The 24,532-nt window shown below is 46.6% G+C and overlaps 10 protein-coding genes across 10 annotated transcripts; 6 read left to right on the top strand and 4 right to left on the bottom strand.

The window, feature by feature from the left end:
* Positions 1-555: 555 nt before the first annotated feature.
* DFJ58DRAFT_839179 (uncharacterized protein) lies at positions 556-2,156 on the bottom strand (the record flags this gene model as incomplete). Its single annotated transcript, XM_041392500.1, has 7 exons — positions 556-686; positions 720-751; positions 810-878; positions 906-926; positions 1,033-1,806; positions 1,839-1,924; positions 1,986-2,156. The coding sequence occupies 7 exons, from the start codon at positions 2,154-2,156 to the stop codon at positions 556-558; spliced, it is 1,284 nt and encodes a 427-aa protein (XP_041246670.1).
* A 544-nt stretch (positions 2,157-2,700) lies between these two features.
* Positions 2,701-4,025, top strand: DFJ58DRAFT_725099 (uncharacterized protein; the record flags this gene model as incomplete). The annotated part of the gene is made up of 4 exons (XM_041385183.1): positions 2,701-3,009; positions 3,064-3,192; positions 3,241-3,568; positions 3,631-4,025. 4 exons carry the CDS (start codon positions 2,701-2,703, stop codon positions 4,023-4,025), a joined length of 1,161 nt encoding a protein of 386 aa, XP_041246669.1.
* A 2,336-nt stretch (positions 4,026-6,361) lies between these two features.
* On the bottom strand, positions 6,362-7,225 carry DFJ58DRAFT_656591 (uncharacterized protein; the record flags this gene model as incomplete). The annotated part of the gene is made up of 1 exon (XM_041381925.1): positions 6,362-7,225. A coding segment is annotated over one exon (864 nt), but the record flags the coding sequence as incomplete, so codon positions are not given.
* A 2,145-nt stretch (positions 7,226-9,370) lies between these two features.
* Positions 9,371-9,929, bottom strand: DFJ58DRAFT_656481 (uncharacterized protein; the record flags this gene model as incomplete). Its single annotated transcript, XM_041381906.1, has 2 exons — positions 9,371-9,794; positions 9,850-9,929. 2 exons carry the CDS (start codon positions 9,927-9,929, stop codon positions 9,371-9,373), a joined length of 504 nt encoding a protein of 167 aa, XP_041246667.1.
* A 1,349-nt stretch (positions 9,930-11,278) lies between these two features.
* DFJ58DRAFT_725096 (uncharacterized protein) lies at positions 11,279-11,873 on the top strand (the record flags this gene model as incomplete). Its single annotated transcript, XM_041385182.1, has 3 exons — positions 11,279-11,382; positions 11,471-11,489; positions 11,532-11,873. The coding sequence occupies 3 exons, from the start codon at positions 11,279-11,281 to the stop codon at positions 11,871-11,873; spliced, it is 465 nt and encodes a 154-aa protein (XP_041246666.1).
* Positions 11,874-12,290: 417 nt separating this feature from the next.
* DFJ58DRAFT_725095 (uncharacterized protein) lies at positions 12,291-12,968 on the top strand (the record flags this gene model as incomplete). Its single annotated transcript, XM_041385181.1, has 1 exon — positions 12,291-12,968. One exon carries the CDS (start codon positions 12,291-12,293, stop codon positions 12,966-12,968), a length of 678 nt encoding a protein of 225 aa, XP_041246665.1.
* Positions 12,969-14,586: 1,618 nt separating this feature from the next.
* Positions 14,587-15,612, bottom strand: DFJ58DRAFT_725094 (uncharacterized protein; the record flags this gene model as incomplete). The annotated part of the gene is made up of 5 exons (XM_041385180.1): positions 14,587-15,020; positions 15,065-15,263; positions 15,320-15,340; positions 15,386-15,466; positions 15,523-15,612. The coding sequence occupies 5 exons, from the start codon at positions 15,610-15,612 to the stop codon at positions 14,587-14,589; spliced, it is 825 nt and encodes a 274-aa protein (XP_041246664.1).
* A 190-nt stretch (positions 15,613-15,802) lies between these two features.
* Positions 15,803-16,445, top strand: DFJ58DRAFT_656576 (uncharacterized protein; the record flags this gene model as incomplete). The annotated part of the gene is made up of 2 exons (XM_041381922.1): positions 15,803-15,943; positions 15,999-16,445. 2 exons carry the CDS (start codon positions 15,803-15,805, stop codon positions 16,443-16,445), a joined length of 588 nt encoding a protein of 195 aa, XP_041246663.1.
* A 1,100-nt stretch (positions 16,446-17,545) lies between these two features.
* On the top strand, positions 17,546-18,108 carry DFJ58DRAFT_656479 (uncharacterized protein; the record flags this gene model as incomplete). The annotated part of the gene is made up of 3 exons (XM_041381905.1): positions 17,546-17,692; positions 17,739-17,952; positions 18,008-18,108. Coding segments are annotated over 3 exons (462 nt in total), but the record flags the coding sequence as incomplete, so codon positions are not given.
* Positions 18,109-18,157: 49 nt separating this feature from the next.
* Positions 18,158-18,404, top strand: DFJ58DRAFT_644019 (uncharacterized protein; the record flags this gene model as incomplete). Its single annotated transcript, XM_041381389.1, has 2 exons — positions 18,158-18,263; positions 18,316-18,404. Coding segments are annotated over 2 exons (195 nt in total), but the record flags the coding sequence as incomplete, so codon positions are not given.
* Positions 18,405-24,532: the final 6,128 nt, after the last annotated feature.

Genomic DNA, 24,532 nt, shown 5'->3' with positions numbered 1-24,532 from the left:
AGTGCGCACATTGTGCCATAGGGGTGGGCCCACAGGCGTGAACTGAATTATATATATGGTGGGCCCAACGTCAGCCATGCCTAGAGATGGATAGGCCCTAAATTACAATGTTATGCTGAGGGTCAGACAGGCTCATGTCCTGGCATATCAATAGAGGGGGTGGGCCCAACCATGGACAGTTCAATTGCTAGTTGGGCTCTGGTCATGTAATGTAGACACATGGATGGGCCCATGCAGTACAAATATATTTAACTGTGGTGAATGCAACTCTGATTGTTGGCAACACCTGCCATCCTGGCTGCATGGCATGGACAGTCAGCATTTCATATGCAAGGTGTGACTGATCATCCGATTCGATGCAGCATGCATGTCTAGATATGGCCGACGGTAATCTCGCCGATGTGTGATGTCATTACTATGATCGGCAGATTGCAATAGCATACATGCTGACAGGTGATTGGCCGGCATCGCTGGGAGGGGCAGATACAGACAACATTGAATAGAAAACTGACAGTATCACCGGTACATGTGATTCTCCCTATTGCAAGATCTATTTCACCCATTAAAATATGCTGGCAAAGAATTGAAGTTTGAGCATTCATCTCGCCTCTGAACAACTCTGCTAACACCGGCACAAGAATCCATCTCACCGGCGAATGGTAATTCAAATGGCACTATCAAGCATCCTACCATTGAATTGTGGAGGAAGCAAAACTTACCAGTGCTGCATGCCATCTCAGCAGGCACCAGACTACATGTCACCGATGCAATTGATTCCATCATTGTAAACAAACAGCAGTGATATGTACATAAGTAAATATGTTACCGGCACCAGACTGCATGTCACCGGCACACTCAATTCCATGATTGTAAACAAACTGCAATGATATGTACAAAGTAAATACCATATCAAGATGTAGATATACCTGTATATACACATGTTTGGACAAGTACTCTATGAGATTGCAACTAAAGTGAGAAAGAAGACGAGTATTCAAATCATATCACTCCTGTGTGGCTGATCCAACGGACACCAACTCAACTTCAGCATATTCATCTGCAACAATCCTGGTGTTGCAAGATGCCAACGCAGCAGGGCGCTCTTCCTCAGGGACCGACATAGCAGGGCATTCTTCATGAGGCGCCAACGTAGGAGGGCATTCATCCTCAGAAATTGACATATCAGGGCATACTTCCTCAGCCACTGACACAGCATGGTCCTCTGTCTCTACAACAATGTCACCATTGCAGGCCACTGACAGGGCAGGGACCTCTGTATCAGCAACAACCATGCTATTGCAAGAGGACGAGTCAGCTAAGTCAGGGTTCATCATCACAGGCAAACACGGTGAAGCAGGTGATGTGAGTTTGGGGGAACACAACTCCCGGCGAAGTGCCGCCAATTGCTCGGTGAGCAATTTGGAACTAGCCTCCTGCTCTGCCATTCTCCTATTGGCTTCCAGGAGAAGCTGCTCCCCAGCGCTCACCTTCTCCTCCAAGGAAGTAACCGTTGCTTGCAACAGAGTAATGTCCTCCCTGAGGGCAAGAATGGATGCCTTGTCTGTGTGGGAAGTGGGAGAAGAGGGGGCGGTAGCAGCGGCAGTGGTGGCGGTGGTGGCATTGGTGGCGGCGGTGGCATTGGTGGCGGCAGTGGCAGCAGGGACAACAGGAGTGGTGGGAGCACCAGCGGTGGGAGCAGAGGTGATGGTGGCAGCAGTGGTGGCAGTGATGGAGGTGTTGGACACCTCAGCGACCTCACCTGCAGGCGCACCAGAGGTGGATGCTACTGATGAAGCATTGGTATATCTGTTGAATGTTAAAAATGGAGAAGGGCTTACCTGCAGTCTCGGTGACATGCACCAGCGATCAACGGCAAGATATTGAATGAGTGTGGCAAGTCACAGCTGCCATTGACTTCTTGCCTCTGTTGGGTGGAGCAGAACCCTTGCCTCCACACTTATGTTTCGACCACTGGCATCGCGCACACACGGCCAACTCCACACCAGCGGTATTGTAGGCTTGGCGGCATACCAGCTGCCTCTGCACGCAAGACCCACAGCCTGGGAGCCATACCAGCGAGGTTGTGTCAGCGTGGTCATCCCTTTGTGCACAAAGAAGTCGCATGTCCAATTCATTTCATGCTGCACAAGTAACATTTCTTCCTCCCAGCGGTCTCTCAGAGCCTTGGCACGGAGCCAATGCACCCGGTAAACTAATGTGTCGGTGAAGCGATCTCAACCTGGCTGGGCTGTTATGGATTATCTAAAAATGCTCAACCAGTATAAGTGAGTCTTGGCTCTGCCTAGCTGCTATACTTGCAGAATGCAAGAATGTTCGACCCTAAAGGGGACTGCTACTGAACACAGAACCAGATGAAAGAAAGACCCTTGAAGTGCAATGGATGCGCGAAAGCACAAGAAGAAAAGCGAAGTGAGTGCACTAAGGTAAGCGCGAGCGTGGGAACGTGAGCGCTAAGGCGTGCGTTGTGCGGAAAATACCGGATAAGGAAATGGATAAGGAAGCAGATGTGCAAAGCGAGTGCAAACGCAGAGCGAGTGTTATAACGAGCGCAGATAAAGGTCTAGTATAGGGCCTCATTCGGTAACTGTTGTATAAATGAGATTTACAAAATACAAAATTTCGAAAGTCCCGGCATGATACCAGCCGCAAGCTGAGATTCAATTTGCTTTGCTTCCGACCATGACTTCATCAAAGTCTCGTCCTGATGATCTCCAACACCAGCACATTTGGCTTGCCGTCGCTGCTATAATCATCTGCTCTCAGATACAACTAGCTAATATGACGCGAAAGGCTCCTAAACAGCCAAAGGCCCAGTGGGGTTTTGATGAGATTGATGCCATGCTCACATATCTTATCATGGAGAAGTCATCACTGGCAGGGGTAACATTCAAAGACACGATATACAATCAAGCTGCGATAGAGATCGCAAGCAAGCGGACACATGGGCCTCCCAAAACTGGGGAGCAGTGCAAGAGTAAATGGGGGATGGTATGTTATTTCATATTGATTGCCGCCATCATTGTACTGATTACATCTATGTAGTTAAAGACTACTTTCCAAGCCATCCGGACATATCACTCTAAGTCAGGCTGTCATTGGGATGATGAGCATGGGGCCAACATCGATGGGCCCGCCGCTGAAGCTGTGTGGAAGGAATATGTTGGCAAGAAGGTATGTGCCAATATCGCCTTGATCTTCACTGAAACTGATGCTTTACAGTCCAACTCGCCCATGAAACCATTCAAAAATAATGGTTGGCCTTTCTATTCAAAGATGGACCAAATCCTCCCCGAGAAGAGCGCTGCACAAGGAACGGTTGCATACAACCCTGCCCAATCAGCTGCACCGGCCGTGGAGCAACCGGTTGCAAGCACAAGCAGCGCACCTCATGATGCTGACATGAGCATGATGGATATTGAAAGCATGAGGCCGCCTCCTTTTATTCCGAACCTCTTTCCCATCAACACCAGCATGGCCCAGCAGCCTCCTTTCATTCCTGATCTCACTCCCATGAAGCCCAGCATGGCCCAGCCGAACCTCGGCTGGGGTGCTCACACTCCGAGATGACCCAAGGTCATTCAGCTCCTCCCTCCACCACCTACACTTCAGTGTCGCAGGTGACAAAGCCGGAATCGGAGAAGAAACCAAGGCTGTCAACAGCCAGTGGTAAGACGCGCCCAAGCACAAGCAAGAAGAACATTCAAGACACTGCCAACACAGCTGTGTTGATGAATCTTCAAGGCACTATCAACCGCCTGTCAGATTCATTGAACACGAACTTCGGCACTGACGAGGCTCATGTAGCTGAACATAGGTCACGCGCACTGAAGTTAATGCAGTCGGCTACAGGGATCTCGAAGGACAATAAGGTGATTCTCATGCATGTGTTCGTGACGAACGCAGCAGCATGTGATACATTCTTAGATGTTGATGACCCTGAGCTGCATGAAGCATTTTTAGAATCTATGATCGCCCGTGCCAAACAAGAGAACCCTACCATGTAGCTCCTACTTTTCCCGCTCGTTTTTTGTTTGTAGGCTTACTAGTTGTAGCCCTAGCCCTTCTTTGCGTTATACAAGTAGCTTCATGTGCTCGTTTGATCCTTGCATAAAACTTTCAATTGTAGCTACAAAACAATTCTATTCTACAGCAGTCTCGTCAAACTCGCGCCCATCATAAAGGTCATCTTCGGCTTCATCTTCCTCGTCAAGATCAGAACCTAGATCTTCATCATCCTCTAAGTCATGCTCGCGTAAGTAAGCCTCATAATCCTCCCACATGTGTGTCGTGATGCGATCACAGCGTGCATTAGCAGCTTGTGCATGCGGTCCATTCTCAGCTGCTAGAGGATCTCCTTGATGGCTTGGATTGTCATTCACGACACTCATTGATGGTAATGGATCTTCGAATGGGTCATGAACCTGTATAAAATTATGTAGGGCGCATAGCGCCGCAGGAATCCGAGCTTGAGTATTGATCCTGTATTCCGGGGATAAGAGGAGAATGCGAAAGCGTCGTTTTAAGACGCCGAAGATTCGTTCAATGACATTTTGTGCTGAGGCGTGACGAAGATTGAAGAGTTCTTCTTTATTGACAGGTCTGAAAATATAATATTGGCTTGATTGAAACAAAAAAAACACGAGTGAAACAACTACCTCACACTGGCGCGACCCCATTCAGCGAGGTGGTATCGAACACCACGATAAGGAATCAAAAGCTCTTCACAGGACGGAAATCCTGCATCCGCAAGAAGGTATTTACCGGGGGGGATTTTCAAGCCACCTTCAAGCGCTTGATCCCAAAGCCGCGCGTCTGTTGCAGAGCCTTCCCACCCAGTCAATGCATACGTGAACATAAGGTCAAAGTCGCATGCAAAAAGGCAATTCTGGGAGAGAAATCCTTTGCGGTTGCGATAGACGTGGCGCTCAGCTGAAAGAGGGAATGTGTGAATATGGCTACCGTCGAGTGCTCCTATAGCATCCTTAAAATATGGCCAGTGTTTCGGATTGTTGCGTATTTTGGTGGGGATGGGGTCATTGTCAGCAGGAAAGCATATGTATTTATTATAAAATGGATGAGATGCGAATATGTCGAGCATCTTGCGAAAATACCTACAAAGGCATCAGAACTAATAGTTTTTCCTAATATAAACTAACCATACCGAGAAATAGTGTCGTTCGAGCGCTGGAAGTGTTCGCCGACATGGCGAATTGTTAATCCTGTAACACAGGAGTAGAGGAATATGGCGAGCTGCTCTTCAAGCGAGACATATCGTGAATCTGTGTGACTGAGGGAACGGAGCTCGTTGATCAGAGCCTCAAACACGTGAACATGCATCCCGAGCTCGCAGTGGATGCGTTCAAGATGACCAACAATAAGTTCTATGACCCATTCATGGCCTGATAGTGCAGATGTGTGATACGGCTCAGGGGCTTGGGGAATTTGTGTGGCCTGTAGAACCACCTGTGCGGTGGCAGCAACAAGAATGCTGATAAGAAGTACCATATAACGAAACATCCGCTCTCGAACTGTTAGTTGCGCCAAATGCTGGCCCTGAGTTGGCCGAATGCGTTGAGCAGCGAGGAGACGTTGATAAGGAATCAAGGGGTGAGGAAACAAAGGACCGAGGAGGGGCTGATGAAGGGGCTGAACAGGCCCATCCATGACACTAATAAATTGTTGATTACTAGTAACATTGAACTTAGGATCGAGTCGTCGAACTACAGTTACTACTGGGCGTTGATCAGGATAGTGATGATCTTGCCGATCATGTTCAAGCTCCGCTTACGTGCCGGGACTTTCGAAATTTTGTATTTTGTAAATTTCGTTTATACAACGGTTACCGAACGAGGCCTAGGCGGATAACAATAACCATTGGAAACACAAAGTGCGCCCAAGTGGTGACTACTACTTTAAAGTAAAACCCAATAGCGAGGGAAGTACAGCAAAGGGGAGTAATAATGATGGAGTAGTAAGTCAGCAAACTTTATACTATGGAAATTGCATCAGAAGCGGAAGGGATAGGAGCAATAAGCGCTATGAATACGTAATGACATGTAATAACGCTGCAATGCTTGTTACAAACCACGAGGCAAGGCATATGACATACCAATGAGGTGGGTGGACATAGACGGACGTTCCTGGATGATAGGCGATGCAGGGCGCTTAAGCGCGAGAAAGCGCGCAAGGTGCGTGTGTGGGAATGCTGCGCGTTGTGCGGGAAAGTGCTGCGCCTATGGCGCGTTTCGCGGGAAAGCTGCGCGTTATGTGTAAAACGACTAGGGACATGATAGAAGTCGAATATAGCTGATGGTGCGAGTCGTGCATTGAAGGCCAATTGTCATGAGTTGTGAAAAGGTGCAAAATGTGCCCATATGTGCCTGCAGAAATGTGAGTCTCTACATCGGCGAAGTGAGCGCCGGGGAAATCGCAAAAGCATGAACATCTCACATTCATTAAGCCAATCACTCCCATCAGAGTCTCCCGCCATGTCCATGGACCAGAACCAAGCCAAAATATTGTTTCTCTGGCCTCTGGCGTTTGGATTGGCGACAGCTGTGCTAACCTTGAGATGCTCCTTGGCTAATGGACAATATCTCTCCAGCAAATTATTGTCGGTGCCAAGTTTGCAGAGTTGAGACCGGCGCTTTGAATAGATGCTTGCTTGGATGCTTACTGTCCTATCCACTGAATGAACCAGAGCCCAAGCTCTAGTGGACATTGCTTGTGACTTCACCGTTCTGACAGTCTTGCGGAAAATGACGGCCTTGTCTGCCAAGTGAACTCTGATGTTGTGCAGGGCATCATTGGCTTGTCCCTGCCTTAACACAAGTTCTTGATGAATCAAATCTTCGGCGCCAAGTTTAGCACACCTGCCGGCGCCCAGATTAGATGGCATTGGGATGACCACCTTTTCAGGCTCAAATAACGTGAATTGATCAGCCGTGTCATCATCAGAATCTTCTTCAAGTATCAGCAGCTCGTCCTCCATCGCCTGGATGTCACCATCACATAATGCATCGCCAATGAACGTCACTGCCAACTCCACCCAACAGTCGATGTCTCCTTGCATTCTCTCACGATGGCGCCCAATCTCCAGTCGCTGGTTTTGTGTGGAGTGCCTATTCAACTTCCAAACATCCATTTCGAGCATCACCTGTGCCTCCTCGATAGACAAACTGTCTGCCAGCCATGTCGCCGCTCCCCTGCAGCATGTGGGACCAGGGCACTGACCGCTCACCTCCAGCAACTGTAGTTCCTGTTGCTTTCTTGTCGGCGCTGTCTTGCCATCAGCCTAGATGAGGCTTAGATTTTTCCTACACACCTTTCTGCAGTTGTACTTCATAAATGTCCATGGCTTTTGGATCAGTGGTACGCTGTTGCTGTGCAAGCTTCTCTTGTTGTTCCCATTCTCTGACTTGATTTGCATCGGCAGTTTGATCAAGCTTCTCAAAGGCCACCTTGCTGTCGGCAACCCCTTTCACCGCTTGCCTGAATTTACGGTGTGACAATCATATTGGTGCTAGGCATGTATACCCGCATAAGCCTTCAATAGGTGGACCAAAGTTATCCCTCATATCATTCACTACTCCCCTATCAGCAGTCTTCACTTGTCTCAGCCATAACCCTTGTCTGACGCTATTCCACACTTTCCCGCACTATGTGCGCACATTCCCGCAGCGCTATTCACACTCCCGCGACTTATCCGACGCTATTCCTGCGCTTATAGCACTGTCAGAACTACCAGCAATGTGTTTTAGGTCCATTTAGAGTTTAAAAGTCCGGTTAAGTCCGGTCTTTTGCCTTATTTGGAAGCAACCGGACCAGGACCGGTTGCCTGATTCCCACGATATCAAAAAGACTGGACCAGGACTGATAAAGACCGATATTTTGGTCTTTTGCAGTCCGGTGACCGGTTCGTGAGGACCGTTCAAGACCTTTCCAACGGTGGTCCGATCATGTAAAACGGTTAAGATTTGAGAGAGATATGAGCATTTTAAGAATACACCGCCCTAGAGCATGAGGCAAATATGAAATGTGTTGTGATTGCTTAAGTGGCTTAACAAAGTTGTGCTTCAAGTCTAGACGAGTCTAGGACTGGTCTTATCTTTTCAATAGGTTCACACATAAGCAAGGTATAAGCTTAACAAAATCATTATCAGGCTTGTATCTGAAATATGAAAAATATGAAAGTCATTATAAGGCTTAGGTATCCCAACACCAATTGTAGTCCTAGTCTAAATGACTCTATTGCTAGTCATATCTTGTCAAACATTCAGTAAACTAAATACATCTGACTGCAAGTCAATGTGTTATGGAAGAACAAGTACTGGGTTAAGTATATTTGAGGGTTAAGGTTTGGGCAAGTTATAAGCCAATCTTTAATTTTTATGCCAACATCCTTCAATTTTGCAAGCCTTTCTTGTAATGCTCATATCTTTTTCAGATCTTAACCGTTTGACATGACCAAACCACCATTGGAATCGCCTGATTGACTACTATAACCCTACAATCATAACCCTAACCCTAATACCGGTTGCAACCGGTTTTTATCGGTTTTCAAATTTTCATAAAGGTAGGCAACCTGCAACTGGACTTTTTCTGAATCCAGGCAACCGCAACTGAAGTCCAGTCTTTTAAAGTCCAGTTTTGGTCCAGTTGCCAGTCTTTTTTCAGTCCAGCAACTGGACTTTAAAACACTAGGTCCATTAGCACATGTCCGCACTATCTAGTGCTTGTTCCCATGCTTAGCGCTTATCCAGCGCGCTGTTCTCGCGCCCTAGGATCCACCCGAAATGTCGGAATCCATCCATGGTCCATCCTACCTCATTGGTATGTAATTTGCCTTGCCTCGAGTGTAACAAGTGCTACAGTCTTATTACATGTATATCCTATCCCTTCCAAGTCCGAGATGGTATAGTTTACTAGTATAAGAAGCCTATGGTGACTACTTTGACATTACTTCCCTTCGACTGTATTTCCTTTCCCTTAGGTTTTACTCAGAAGTAGTCAGCCTTTAGTTGCGCTCTCTGGCCCCTATTTGACTTTCCTTACCCTTGCAATCAATACCCTTGATCTCGCTCACTATCCATTACCTTCCTTTGACTCAGTGTCTGCTTTCTTGACTTCCGCTCTTTCCCGCGCATTAGCACTCTTTCGGGTCTTTTGATTTTAAGTTGTTCTTAGTAGCTTTTCCCTCAGGTCAAACATTCTTGCATCTCTGTTGCAAGTATAGCAGCATAGGCAGAGCATTAGACATATACTGGCTGAGTACCTTAACAAGTGCCTAGTCAGGTTGTGTTTTTCACAAGGGCAAAGGGCCTTGCATTCATAGTCCTAGTGAGTGATTTCAGTGAAAATTGAGGTTGAACAACCAACTCATTCTGATCATTTTCATGAAATTGCAATCGTTCATTTGATAATCCAAACACTCCTTCCAGTGGGGTGTCCCCATGCCACATGCCGACGGAGAGATCACATTCAACGGCGCCCATAGGGTCTCCATGATCTCGCCATCAATCCTTGCAGCGCCGTTGATAAATTTCGAAGTGTAACGAACATAGCAGCTGTCTTGATGGTCATGAACATGCCACAAACCAATCCCTGGGATTATCTCCAACTCTGGCCATATGTCCAAGAAAGGATTGTCAGCTACACGGTCCTTCAGATGTTTGTGATACTGGCAGTTAACATCATAACATGTCAATGCATGCTGAATGCCATCGGCATTGTGTTTCAATCCCTCATACAAAGTGTAGTCCATATTCATCTGTCTGGTGGCTGTCTGTGAGGCTATGAAAGCACATCGGAGGAATATTAAATCCAAACCTTTCTCCCTTCTGAAAGTCCACCATTGCATGAGGGACAAAGCAGCCATGTCTTGCACAGGCACAACCCCCGATGCACATTGCTTCCAGTCGGTGGCGAGATGCGTTGGCTTGATTTACAGCACGGTGGTTATTACACTCAGATCAGTGAACAGTGTCTTTTGCCTTTGCAAGATGTGCCTTATCCATGCTATTACCGACCATGAAACTGCGGCCATCCATCAGGGAGACTTCGTCAATGGGATTTGCGGCATGCAGATGCTCAACTTTGAAGTTGCCATCCATGACTAGTGATCTTGAATGGAGCCAACTGGGTGTCTCCAGATCTGATTTGTTGTTCGTCTCCTCATAGTCACCTTCAGTCAGCAATGTCACATTAATGCCTGGCTGAGGATAAGCTGCACAGAAGAGAGCAAGATCACTGGGTTTGATGCTCTTTGTCTCATGGCCGAAGCCGTTCCATTTCAGCAGCTTCAGTTGGCGCCATTGCCTGGCCACCCTCATTAACTCTCAGTAACGGTCCTGCCAACTAGTCAATATCAGACCATGGATGGATGGATGGATGCTCTCACCGGCACCAAATGTGGAAAGACACCTGTGGTCAGTGCAGGTCTCCAAGAAATTCATCCCCACCATTATATAGCATATTCTGGGATGGCTGCTTTGATGATGACTTAGTAGGGGTGGCTGGAACTGATTGAATTTTCCGGATCTTGGGTCTCTCCACCCATTTCCCTGTCACTTTCCTGCTCCGAAAGCTTTTCTTCCATTCCACCACGGAAATATTTATGGTAGGTGTCCACTCCTGCACTTTAGAGCCTCCCATGTGCTGAAGTTAATGGTGTGTGATGATTGATGTTAGGGGGAGCCTGGTTTCCCTCAGTACTAGGCCAGCAGAAACTCCGATGTAATTTATACTCAGAATCAGTATTGAGTTGCACATGATGTAACTAAACATGGTGCAGCAATTAGGCTTTGATTAGTCTTTCAACGGGTTTGTTTCATCAGGGAGATGTCATGCTGATATTAGTGTTAGTTATGTATGTATATCATACAGCCATGTATCCATTGAAGCAGCAAGAAATACCTAGCAGACTGATGCTTTGCATACATGACTCATGCTGATCCACTTAAGCAATGTGAACCATGAAATACCAGTAATTAGGGTTTGATTAGTCTTTGAAAAGTAGGGACCATCTCATCAGGGATATGTCATGCTAAATCTCATATCAGAGTTGGTCATGCATGTATGACCTATAGCCATTTCTGCACAAGAGGGGCAAGTAATATCCAGCTGGTGCTTTGCATACACACTGATTGTGTAGCAATACGTACATGATAATATGAACCAAGGAATCCGAGTAAGGGTTATCGGTACCGACCATTTGCAACTGTCCAACCATTCCAATTACCATCAACCATATCACAAAATGGCCCGGAGTGAATCCCCTATCATTGTTCCCCAGCAGACCAAGCTTCCCTTGATCAAGGCTGAAATAACAGTCCTCAAGGCCCATCTGGAGGACTGCCAAAGGTAAACAACAGCTGCATGTCTTGAATGCCATACACAAGGAAGCCTGCCTCCAAGCTCCCACCCGGGATAAAGTCATATTGAAAGCTAGGAAAAAGGCATGTACCAGTGTAAATATGTGCATCCTCCAGCTATTGATTTTGTGACAACAGACTTACAAGGAGTGGTTGTACAACCAATCTTGCCGGAAAGCTCCAAAGCCTCTCATCAAGTATGGCAAGAAATGGACAGGTCACCAAGTGTTGGTTGAGCAGAACAAGGCCCGAATCCGAGAGGAGACTGGAGAGACTCCTGGGAGTGAGGGGATGATTGTCAAGTGGCCGGAGGCTACAAAGACTGTTCTAGCAGGTCTGTCGGCAGAGGAGAAGGAAGAGGCAAAAGTGGTTGCAGACAAGTGGAACAATGAAGCTGCTCCACCTGAAATCCAGGCCAGTGTAGCTGAAAGCAAAGGAGCTGACATGATAGAGCATTTCGCCACCAAGATGTTCAAGTAAGCTGGAATGAGGGTCTTTGTGATGTCAGCATGGCAGGACAGCAGAGGGAAACTAATGTTAGGAGCGTGAGTCTTGTTTCCACTCTTGGAGTGTTCCGCCAGATCTCAAGATCGCTGGAGACATGACTTCAATGAACAGTTTGGTGGTGGCGAAAGCTTTTTGAAGACCAGAGATTGGGATGGGATCTTCATGCCTGAATAGCAGCAATATGTAGGAGATCAATTTGGTGAGACGCCCAGTTAACAGAATTTATTGGCATCATACTCAATGAATATTCAGATGTCCAGGATCAAGATGTTCCTCAGATTGTGACCTCCAAGAAACAAGTGCCATGAAAGCTCCTTGAACTAGAGGAAGACAATGATGGGTGGCCAATGCTCCCTGATACCATGAGCTGGAAACAGGGGGATCAACAGCATGTCATTTGATCTTTCCTTGCCAGGCATTACAGTCAGTATTGAGTCTCCTTCACAATATCAACAAATCTTAATTTCAACAGGGATATGCATGGGATCACACCAAGTCAAGACTGTGGTGCCCTGGGGCGATTTGGTTAAGAACCAGTCCAACTTTTTTGACAGCACTTACTGGCTTGCCAATGTACAGTTGGTGGAGCCATCAAAGATGGACAAAGCAGATGTCACTACTCTATTGGATTTCTGGCATCACCAACAGGAAAAGAAGCTTCGTCCCACCTTCTGTTTCAAAGCATGGAAAGACAGTGATGGTGACATGGAGATGCCGGCAAAGTCATTCCTGAAAACATTGTGGCGAGCTACTCAGCATGCCAAAGACCATGGTGCTCGAAAGGCCAGACGTGACACAGGACACCAATACAATGATGAGCAAAGCACTGATGGGGGACAGGTGGAGGAGGAGGATCGTAAATCTACCAACGATGATGAGGAGAGAGCATCAATTGTCTCCAATGACAGAGAAGAACCATCACCTCCAACAGTAACTATGAGAGGATGCCATTCGACCAACACATCTAATGAGGCGATACAGCCTGCCAGGTCAAACATGATCAGGAAATTGGCAGTTGCTCTGAAGACACCGCAGGCAGCGCCGAAATCAGCGGGTACAAATACCTGAAGCAAGAGTTTGGTGGGTTCCAATGTGGTAAATGATCCACCAACAAAGCCGCTAAAATGCGACACCGCTGATCTTGTGAGTGACATGCCAGCTAAGAGAACAAGGAGCAAGGCAGCAGTCGCCAAGGCTCAAAAGGCCAAACGGAGTTGGAAGTGACTTGTAATAATGTGTTACTCCCAAATGTATGTACTGCAATTGGTATGATATGTGTGTCACCTATGAATCAACTTCCCACCTGCATGGTTCTATACTACTTACCTAACCATCATGAGTATGCATTGCTGCCATCAACGAACGACGTCGCCGGCGACAATCTATACCCTGCAGCATCATATACACAATCCCATGGTAGGAACCACCACAGAACAAGATGTCACCAGTAACTATCTATACCCTGTAGCATCATTTGCATAATGATGTCACTGGTGACAATCTATACCCTGCAGCATCATATATGGTAGGAACCACCACCATCAAAGCACAAGATGTTGCAGGTGACAATCTATACCCTGCAGCATCATATATGGTAGAATCTGCTGCCATCAAAGCACAAGATGTCACTGGTGACAATCTATACCATATATGGGAGGCACAGGAACCACCGCCACTGAAGTGCAACATATCGGCGGTGACCATCTATACCCTGCAGCATCATAGACCTACATTTCCAGAATGCAATCATAGACACTGCCACCATCAAAGCCCAAGATCTTGCCTGTAATCATCTATACCCTATTTCCTACCATGACAGGAACCGCCGCCACTGAAGCACGATCTCGGCAGTGACCTTCTGTACCATCCAGCATCAGATGCCTTTATTTCCAAAATACCCCAGCAGGGACCACCATCATCAAAGGACAAGATATCACTGGTGAAGATTTATACCCTGCAGCATCATATCCATGCAATTCCAAACTACAATCCTGGGCACCTCCATCAAAGCACGTGTCACCAATAACCATCTCAGGTACTCCATTGGCAAAATATTACCACAGGTACCCTAGCTATCAAAGCCAACTTATTATCTATACGTCTATACCATGCACTTGATGTCGCCTTAGATCCAACACCATGTACTGGACCATGGAGGAAAGCAAATCAAATATCACCATTGACTATTGATACCAAACATAACCTGCAGCAACTGTCAATCGGCATTGCCGAAACCTCAACTAAGAAATGTAGTGTAAAGACAAAGTAAACTAGGTCCTGGGGCCCGTTCCGGATGCCGACTCACCGAAGGCATCACCAGAACTACCGGCGGTGTTACAAACAGAGAGACCAGGAGAGGGACGATGGAATGGACCACTAAGACCAGCACCGCTGGCGACATTTCCTCCGGATGGTTGACCCACGAAATTGAAGTACAAGCCCTCCATGGCTTGCATCTGGCCCACACTAACAGGCAGGTGGCCAGTGCTTACTGGAGTGGCAAGATACACTGCATTGGAAAAGGGGGAGACACTGACTGGTTGGAACTGAGCACACGATGGTGAAGAGAATTGTAGGCGTCTTGAAGAACACTGGTGGTGCGCTCCTGTCAAGTCAATTGCTCCTGAGCATTCTTCAGGTCCCAATCACGAGTCGCCGACTCCACCTGCAAAGCTTTGATGTCTTTTTAAAGTGTGGCGAGCTCAGTGTGGAGACCTTGTAATGCATGGATTTCAGCATCTTGGGCGGCGATGCGCTGTTGCAATGTCATCACCACCTCCCGGGTAACTATGTGGCGCGCCTGTAGTCTGTCAACTTCAGCCCAAAGACCATCAGTAACCTTCTGGAGGTCAGACTTCCTAGCGGACAATGTGGCAGAGTCATTGCGAACCTCCAATGTCATCACACGCAATTCGCCTACGATTGCATCTCCAGAAACATCCATTGACTCCTGTGTAGTGGGAGCAGGAGATTGCCTGGGAGGATCTAGTACAGGGGATGAAGATGGCTTGGCAGGACTTGGCGAGTCAGGTTCAGGCGATAAAGTTGCGATTGGCGGCACGGAATGCAACAGCGATGTTGGTATAGCTCTGGCATCAGTATCGCTTTCAACAAGCATATCTAGAATAGTCAGCATCATGTACAACAAAAGGTAACAGTATTACCTTCAGCAGGAGAATGTCGGCGTGATGTTGAGCGAGTACGGCGAGACCTCCCCTTCGGCGTTGGCAGTGTGTCAGCCTTCGCATGTGAGCATTTCAGTTTTTGCCTTGAGCACCGGCAGCAAGCTCTGAGGATGGCACCAGTAGAACCATATCCTTGACGACAAATCACATCCTTGATTCCATGAAATATCAGCAATATCTGACCAGTAGTTTGAGTGGTACATACGCTTTCATGCACTGGTCACAACGCGGCACCAGCTCCGCACCATCATTGTCCTGCAGTGTGTCAGCTTGTCTAGAATGCCACACCTGGGCACTTACAGCATTGATATCTTCTGTTGGCAGATTCACCGGGGGTGTTGGTGGCAACTGAGCAACTTTGTGCCTCTTTGAAATTTTCGACTGTTCAGTGTGAATCCAAATAAATGTTAGGTGATCAACTAATCATAGGCACATACCGTCAATGCAAGGGATGCCAACGGTGGCTGTTGTGCACTGTGTGGCACTGGTGGTTGACTTGGACTTGAGTCCCATCTCCTCTTCTCCATTGCTGAGACTCGACCTGGCTTGGCATCAACCTCTTGCACATTTTCCGGCAGCGCTACTTTCTTCCGCTTCCGCTTCCGCTTCCGCTTCCGCTTCCGCTTCCGCTTCCGCTTCAGTTGTCCCAACCGCCGACTGGGATTGTTTTGACAATGTTAGAATGACATGGCGGCGGCGACCACCAAGATGGCAGTCATGCTGGCGAAAAGTGTCACGTGTGGCACAGAGACCAATGGTAAATGGCGGACCCATGAATCTAATTTTCACCCCAGTCAAGACAGCATTACCCCTGGGTGTATTAATCTATCGCCAGCATGGTTTTTGCAAGGCCATCCGGTGAGTCGGACTTCGCATCCCAACAGCTAGCCATGTCCATGCTCATTCATCCCAGGCTCCCAAGTTTCATCCGGAAGTGTTGGCGACTCTTAAAGGGGATGATGGAAGGTCTTTCTGTCAGGCAATACAAAGACTGGCGGTGCTCATTGCTGCGGCCTTGAGAGTTATGCACCCTAACCTCTATTGGTCATCATTGGTAATACAGCTGGGCCTTGGTCTCTGGGCAGCCGACAAGAAATTGGATGAAATGGGTGATCGCCTCAGAGAGTGGGCATCCGTGTTTACAGCTCTCTCCATTATGTGCAACCGGCGTTCACCCTTCCACCATGATCCTCTGTCTCGTTCCCAGTGGTTCGACGTCATGACCAGCGTCGGCAATTATGGAGGAGCAAGGATGAAGATGCCTAATATAGGCATTGAAATTGTGTATGTTTCGGGTGCCATGGCTGTTGGTTCAGGAAGGATAATCAGGCATGGGGTAGATGTGGTGGATGGTGACTGAATAGCTTGGGTGTGGTACATGAGGGATGATGTGCATGAGTTTATAGATATGCCCCGAGCTGACTACTCGAGGTATGAGTCAATAGTCAGCGACGCTGTACACAGGACTTGAGGCACTAAGCTTTAATTGCATATGTAACAAATATTCCCCCAACTACTCAATAATTGCCAGGCCTGTACACAAGGAGGTGCAGAGCTTTGCCACCTTGAATGTGGTGTCGGTGATCCCAGTATGGCTGATAAATACTTGGGAGATTTGACACTCAGCCATCGTCCCATCCCGATGGTTTGGGATGTATGGCTATACTACATGGATATGCCATGGTGTGGTTGATTTGATTGCCCATATTGCAATAGGTATATACGATGTCGGCAATGCCAGAGATATGCTAAGGTGTCGGCGATGTCGGAGATCAGCATCGGCAAGTTCATACAGGGCCCACCCGTTGCCCTTGAGCAACATATAACAGTTATAGCCTATACACCATAACAGTACTATCCTATGTATTATTGTATTCCACAGTATATGCAGTAGGCCCACTCCTGAGCCTGGGATTTTGTCTACCCCCTGGCCCACTCAGCATATTCAGTGATAAACTCACATGTGGGCCCATCCCTTGTGTAAGAGGTACATAGCAATGTGGGCCCATGGTGGGTTGGCCCGACTATTATGGACAAATGTCAACATGGGCTGTCCAGTAAGTAGGGAGATAAGTCACTGCATTATGTGAGGATGGAACCAGAAGAGGATCACTATGAAAAGGGGATGAGTGTGCCAGTATCAGTCCTGGATGAATGCGGAGAATCTTTCATGGCTGCAGACGAGAAACAGGAGAAGGCAAGCACTCGTTTTTTTTTTACCAACACAGGCCTTCTGGTGCTGCTTTGTAGACACAACCATGTGCTCTGGATCGTGAACCTTACATCGGCAGGGAGAAACAACATTACTTGCTCGCTCTATTGGACTGTCTGTTCAAGCATCTACCCCCTCAAATGACCGTGGGCCTTATGTGCGACATCAGGTGCCAACTCGAATGGAGCTGTCGCAAATGGAGTCTTGTGGATGAATCTATTTTATCGTGAATCACCTTTGCAGTTGCCATATTCCACACTTATGGTCACCAGCGGCCTTGTCAAATTATTTACCATCCCAGGAAATGTGAAGGTTTTGGACTGTCTGATGGTGAGGGGTGTGAACAACTATGGAGTTCTCTAAAGCAACTCATCCCCTCCCTATGTGTTTCTGGGGTAAGTACCACCCATGTATCATTCTACAAGTCTGACTCTACTCTAGTTCAATCAGTGTCTTTTCATGCTTGATACTCAAATTTGCCACCTTGGCATGAGATCGCTGCAAGGATTTGGCCATTGGCTTCATCGGCATTGGATACACTGCCAGATGAAGAAGAATGCGGCTCTGGACAATTTACAAGACTTGGGCCTCAATGGGGATATGCTTCGTGCAGAGTGGAAGGCTCAGATTGCACACCAGACACGACCTGCTCCATGTAAGAGGATACCTACCTATTGTTGTTGTCTTATTGAACTCAATATCTTGACTAGGTCAATCCAGGAACAAGGCGGCCGAGGTCATCACCACTATCCTTGCATTGGAGAAGACTTTAGATGCACATGACACTTCTGTCTGTGAACTGGAGGCGTAGTTACATGGTGGTCATGTCAATGACATCATGGAGCTCAATCTGCAGCTGGTTGAGGTTGAATGCTCACGCTGTGAAAACTTGCATTCAGGACTGTCTTCATCAATGGAAGTTTGAATTGGAGAGACTCGAGAGGTCATACAGAGCATCTATCAATAGTGCATTCATGCGTACTTTGCCACTTGTACGACAAATCTCATGTCTTTACAGCAGAAAAACTTCACATGAATATGCAACACTCCATCAAATGTCACGAACCAGGCATTCTCAAGTTAGTCTCAATTTACAATGGCTTGTGTTCTCAAATACGATCGCTTATATGACAATGGAAAGCGCCACCTTCTACTATCCCCCCTCACTCCATTCCATGCTGGAGCGGTAGCTCCAGCTTTGGTGAATGTGCAAGGCACCTGAATGGGATGAAGTCTGTGTCTACTGCCATGCCCTGAATGGCACACTTTGGCTAACTAAGCTACTTGAACTTCCAGAAAACCCCTGCCTCTGCAACCCCTTGCCTAGGGGGTGCCCCACTCCAAGTGCCCCCCTTGAAAAAAACCCAGTGGTATCCTTGTCGCTTGCTCACTGATCTCTCCTGCTCTCTCATCCTTGCCCTTCTTGGTCTTTGTCATCATTCTTGCTCTTGTTGTCGTTTTCACTCTCTCATTCTCTCGTTTCTCTTGTATGTTCTTGTTCTTGGTCTTCGTCGTCAACTGTTTCCTCATTTTGGTCTTCTTCACTTTCCTCATCTATCCTGTGTCCTTTTTCCTGTACATCTGTGCTTGATTTGTCTTTGTCTTTGTCATTGATCTCTTCCTCCTGCATCAACTGATGTTCTTCGAGCTTCTGTTGTTCTTCGGCTAACTTGGTTCCTTCTCTAGGTATAAACACACGAAGGTGCCACGCATGCATCTCTCCTGGTATTGCCTTTCCTTTCAATGTTTCTACCTTGTAGGAGTTCCGGATCCTTGTAACGATGCGATGGGGTGGGGACCATTTGGGGAGTAGCTTCCGTTTGGCTTTGAATGTATAATCTAAACTGCTGCGATAAAATTGTACTAACTGTCCGTTATGAAAGATAACTTCACCTGGTGTGTGTTCAAGGACACGTTTATCAAATGCAGCCTTTCGTTTGATAGTGTGTAAAACTGCAGTGTCATACCCATCTAGTTGATGTTGTGCTATGTATGCCATCTGCATGCTGACGTCCAATGTGGATATTGCGAATTATTGCGGATGTGCTATTGCTAAGGTCTGTGCGCGGGGTGTTGACTACTTGTCCTAGGAGTAACTCTTTTGGCGAGAACTTGAGTGCTGGGAGAATGTGATAGTTAAGTGCTGTAATCACGTCGTCCAAGTGATCAGGCCAATTGAGTGGTAGTTCGTCCCATGTAAGTGCCTTGTGATTGTCCTCTCCTAGGTCTGGTGTGCACAGTCTCTTCAATACATGCAACAGGATCTTATTTGCTCCCTCGACTAGGCCGTTGACCCATGGTGAGTATGTGGCAATGACATGAGTATTACAATTCCACTTAGCGCAGAATCTTCTAACGGCAGCATTGTTGAAGTGTTTCCCTCCATTGGACATGAAGGTTTCAGGCACTGTGAGGTTCTTGAAGATCTGCTCTAGGCCATCAATGGTTGTGTTAGCTGTTCCGCCGGACTTATACTTGAGCGCCCAGATATGTTGCGAGAATGCCAAGTATACTCCCAAGATATTGTATCCTTTCGCCTTTGGCAGGGTGAGGTAATCTCCTACTAATAGTTCAAATGGATGCCTGCGTGTTATTGGTTCTAATAGCAAGTGTAAATGTGGTGTACTGAGAATCTTGCAGTGACTGCAGTCGCTTATTGCAGCCATGATGGATGTGTCTAATTTTGGACTGTAAATTTGATCGGTTAGTCCTATTTTGATCGTATCATGTCCCCAATGTCTGCCTTTGCTATGCTGTTTCACAGCTAGTGCTTGGGCTTCTTCTTTGTTGATGCATTCTACCCTGCTATGAGCTCTTACTGTGGTCCCACCTTGTAACTTCCAGAGCTTCTTATCTTCAATCAAGTATTGTGATCCTCGATGTCTTGCGCGCTTCTGGTGTCCTCTTACTTGAGGGTCTTATATACAACACATATATAGTGACGGCAGAACTATATAGGATAAGACTTCTTGCTAGTCCTTAAGTACACGGTCTACGACTTTTCTAGTTTTCATGGTAGATAATATGTGAGTTCTTGGGAGGGTTTACTTAAAAATGTCCCCTTCTTGTTTTCTCTCTGTGGGTTTGCTTTGAGGTCTTTGTCAATTGAATAGGTTTATTTCACCCTATGAAAGTTTGCCTCAGTGTGAAGTAGTTCTCTTAGCTTGTGTCTCCCTTCCTGTAAAAGAGAGAGGTTATTTGTATGAGTGAAGTTTAGTTTGTTATATAGTCAGCCCCTGTAAGGTAGTATATAACTCAGATAGATATTTCTTAGTCTTACTTCAAGGCACTAGTTTTGCCTGCACTTTATTTCTTAGGTAATCTCACTTGATTTGAGAACAGGGTTTAAAGTGGGAAGCTTAGATTGACAGTGGCAAAATGGCCTCCTTTATACCTATTGGAGGCTATCTTACTAAGCATGATTCAGCACATGTATTGGTAAGAACAACCTTACAAATCAATCCTTTTAGTGTGTTAAGTCAGCTTATTTACTAACTAGCTTATTAATATAATGTATCCACAATGTTGTGCGCTAAGATTCCGTCGTGCCATCTTGCATGAGCTGTGTTCAGGTGATTGCTGATGATTATGTCCTTTAGTGCTTGGCAATCAGTTTCTACTTCGACCGGGAAACCCCATATTGTGTCTGAAAACTTATCCAATGCAAACTTCAGGGCTGCGAACTCCAATAAGAACAGTTTGTAGTTCTGTTCCATTGACAATGTTCTTTTGGATGCGAATGCGATTGGGTGCAGGTGTTCTGTCCATTTCCTGGATGGGCTTTGTGTGCATGTTTGTTGGGACAGGACAGCTGCGAAACCTTCGGCGCATCCGTCTAATGTCACCACAAAGTTCGAGCCATCATACTTTGGCACTTGTAAGATTGGCTTTGATACTAATGCTGCCTTTAGATTTAGGAAGGCTCTTGTATGTTTCTCTTGCCATAGGTCTTGCAGTTTGAAGCCTCTTAGGGTGTGTCTATAAGTATTCTTTGTGTATGGTGTTGTTAACAGTGCTGCCTTAACCAGGTTCCGTAATGGACCTTCTCTTAGCGCATACCCTTGGATTAAGTCCTGGAAGTGGCTGGTGAGTCCTAGGAATGATTCTAAGTTCGGTGCATCTGGTTGTTCCCAGTTGACGACTGCTGTTAGTTTCGCCAGGTCTGGCTGTACTCCTTGAGGCCCTACATTTGCACTGGCGAATATGGTTTCTGTCATGAATAAATGGCACTTTGTAGGTGATAGAGAGATGCTGTGTTCACAACACCTCTGAAATATCTGTTCCAGCTTTCCCATCATCTCCTCGAAACTATTCGCTGCACACCCTCCATCATCCACAAACAGTTCCATTGTGCTGTCTACCAAAATGTCGTGTAGGTTACTTGCTGTCATTTCTGAGAATGTTGATGGTGCCCCTGTTAGTCCCATAGGCATCCATTTGTACCAAAAGTAACCATGGCCTTCAACGTAGAATGCCGTGTATGGTTGCAATTCTTCTGGGACTTCCACTGTGTAGAACCCAGATAAAAAATCAAATATGGACACGTACTTATGCCCACTGAGATGTAGTTGTTTGGCTCTTATATCTCCTTGTGGCATCGGTGCGATGTTCATTACTCGATTAACCTCATTAAAATTTTGACATATTCTTTATTTTTGAGGTTTTACATCCCAGCTTGTTCTTGTAGGTCCTTCCACTACTTCACGTTCCAGAAGAGTGAACACTGGTGACTGGTTGTGCCTTAGACATTGATTGTTAATGGCACATTGGAGTTCTTCAAGTGTCATGCCCTCCTGTTTATGGGCCTTTTTCGCAAGAACGGTGTTAGCACAACATTTGACTAGCGAAAAATGGTGCGTGTTCAATAATCCCTGCCTCTATCATTTCATCTACTTTGCTGTGTAGGAATTGTAACTGTGGGGTGGTGAGTGGTCATTGATGTACTTGAAGATTGAATGTTACTCCCTCTGGTATGTCTAGGCGATGTACTGCGCCCGGAACTGGTAATACTTCCCCTAGTGAACAAGCAAATATGTCAGCATACGTCATAACTAATGCTCTTATCTTTTCTAGTTCCTCTGCTGTAAGATCTTCCCTGTACTGCACTCGTTTCATGATCCAGACTACTCGTTTGGGGTTGTGTGGATGGGTGAGTCTTGTGAATATTGCTTCGTCATTGGCTAAGAAGTCTGTAGGTATTTCTTTCAGCAGGGGCTCTATTTCATTTTCTGGTATCGGTTTGCCGTCTGTGGTGATACAGATTGCAATGGTTTGTTCCGTGGTGCCCGGTGTTTCTTCGATGATGGTTTGTTCTATCTTCAGCTCCCTTTCTATCACCATGTGCATTGCTTCTGATTCTTCAGCTTCTTCAACGCTCATTTTCCGCACTTGCGATTGATTGTGCAGGATTGTCATGCCTCCAGACCCTGACCCTGAACTTCATCATCCTCGTAGTCATGAACTGCTTTGAAGGTGTGTAGCATTGGTTTTCTGAATAAGAACTTCCACCCTCCTCCGCTTTGCAAGACTTCAAACTCTCCTTCAGCGTGTATTCCCCCGATTATCACTTCTCCCTTCCAGACTGCCTCTGATTTAACTATGATGCCATTGGCCATTCAAAGTGTTTTTGTGGATGGATGCCAGTTTCCCAGTCTGTGTTTGATGTGATTGAAGACCGACATGCACATGACACTTGTCATTGCCCCTTCATCGAATAGTGCTTGGACTCTGACCACCTTGCCTTTTGGGCCTATGAACAAGGTTTGGTGTAGGAATGGTAGACAGCATTTTGTGTTGACTCTGTCGTTCTTAATGTCCTCTGTCGCATACAAATCAATGACATCACATTGCTCATCTGGCGTTACAATGACTGAATCTGTGCATATGAATGTTTCAGTGGGACACATTGATTGGTCCTCATATGTTGCCTCTCTGCATATGAGGACAGGTTGCTCTGCCTGCTGAGGTGTAACTTTTGCATGGGTCGTCTGGTGCTCCTCTATACTGACGACCCTTGCCCTTTTCCCTGTTCCTGCTGCACGTATTCATCCTCTGTCCCTTGGCTACATAGCGTATACAGGGTGAGGAGTTGTCTGATGGGTTATGGGTAGGCATATTGGCGAATGTCTGGTTTGTCTGCGTGTTTCTGATGTTCATGCGTTGGAGCTGTAGACGCATGGCTTCAATGGCGTCAGTCTGCAATTTATCTAGCCTAGCAAGGCGGGCGTTCTGTGCTTTCTCTACTTCTTTCTTCTTTCATGCTGCCTCTGCTATCTCTTGGAGTTTATTCGTGTCTATCTTCTCAATCTCCTCCAGGAACTTGTCCCAGTCTGTGTTAAGACCGTACTCAAGAAGTATCGGATCTGAAGGGCTTCAGCCTCAGCTCGTGCGCTGTGCCCCTTTCCTGAGTCTTGCCCCTTATTTCAGGGTACTAGAGTATCATATATATTGAGACGGATAAGTCTCGTAACAGATCCATTAAGGCTTCTGGATATTGGACGTATATAGTAACAGCTAATCCGGACTGGATCCAAATTAGAAACTAACGGGCAAGGACTGTCCGAAGACAGAGATGGATATATAGACTATAGGAATCAATCCTAAGTCTCAGAGTAGACAAGAGTATCGTACTCAAGTCCGGACGGATAACGGAGGGACTTGGAGTCCAGACAGAATGAGTGCAATCTAAGATGATATTCGAACTGATCTACTACAGCGCATGTACAAGGGTTTATATACTACAGATAACTAACGGAATGATCAATAAGCAACGGTGCGAGGCTATGTACGAAGTATAAGCAAAGTATGTGTACAGTGTACTGGTAAGTCGGACAGATAACGTTGTAGAGACTTGCGTTTCTGCAGGCACATATGGGCACATTTCGCACCTTTTCACAACTCATGACAATTGGCCTTCAATGCACAACTTGCACTATCAGCTATATTCGACTTCTATCATGTCTCTAGTTGTTTTACACATAACGTGCAGCTTTCCCGTGAAACGCACCATAGGCGCGCTACTTTCCCACACAACGCGCAGCATTCCCGCATGCACTTAGCACATTTCTCTTGCACTTGTCACCCTACTCCATACGCAACTTCTGCTGTGTCTCCAGTCATTGCGCATACAATGCACAGCTCTCCTGCAAAACGCGCCATAGGCGCAACACTTTCTCACGCTTTCGCGTTTCGTGTTTCGCGTTCCCGCGCGCGCGCTTAGCGCGTTTCTCGCGCTT

This window comes from Suillus subalutaceus (genome assembly GCF_016647625.1).
Source record: "Suillus subalutaceus strain FC151 chromosome Unknown DFJ58scaffold_24, whole genome shotgun sequence".
In the NCBI taxonomy this organism is placed as follows: Eukaryota; Fungi; Basidiomycota; class Agaricomycetes; order Boletales; family Suillaceae; genus Suillus; species Suillus subalutaceus.
This window is presented reverse-complemented; position numbering and strand designations above follow the sequence as displayed.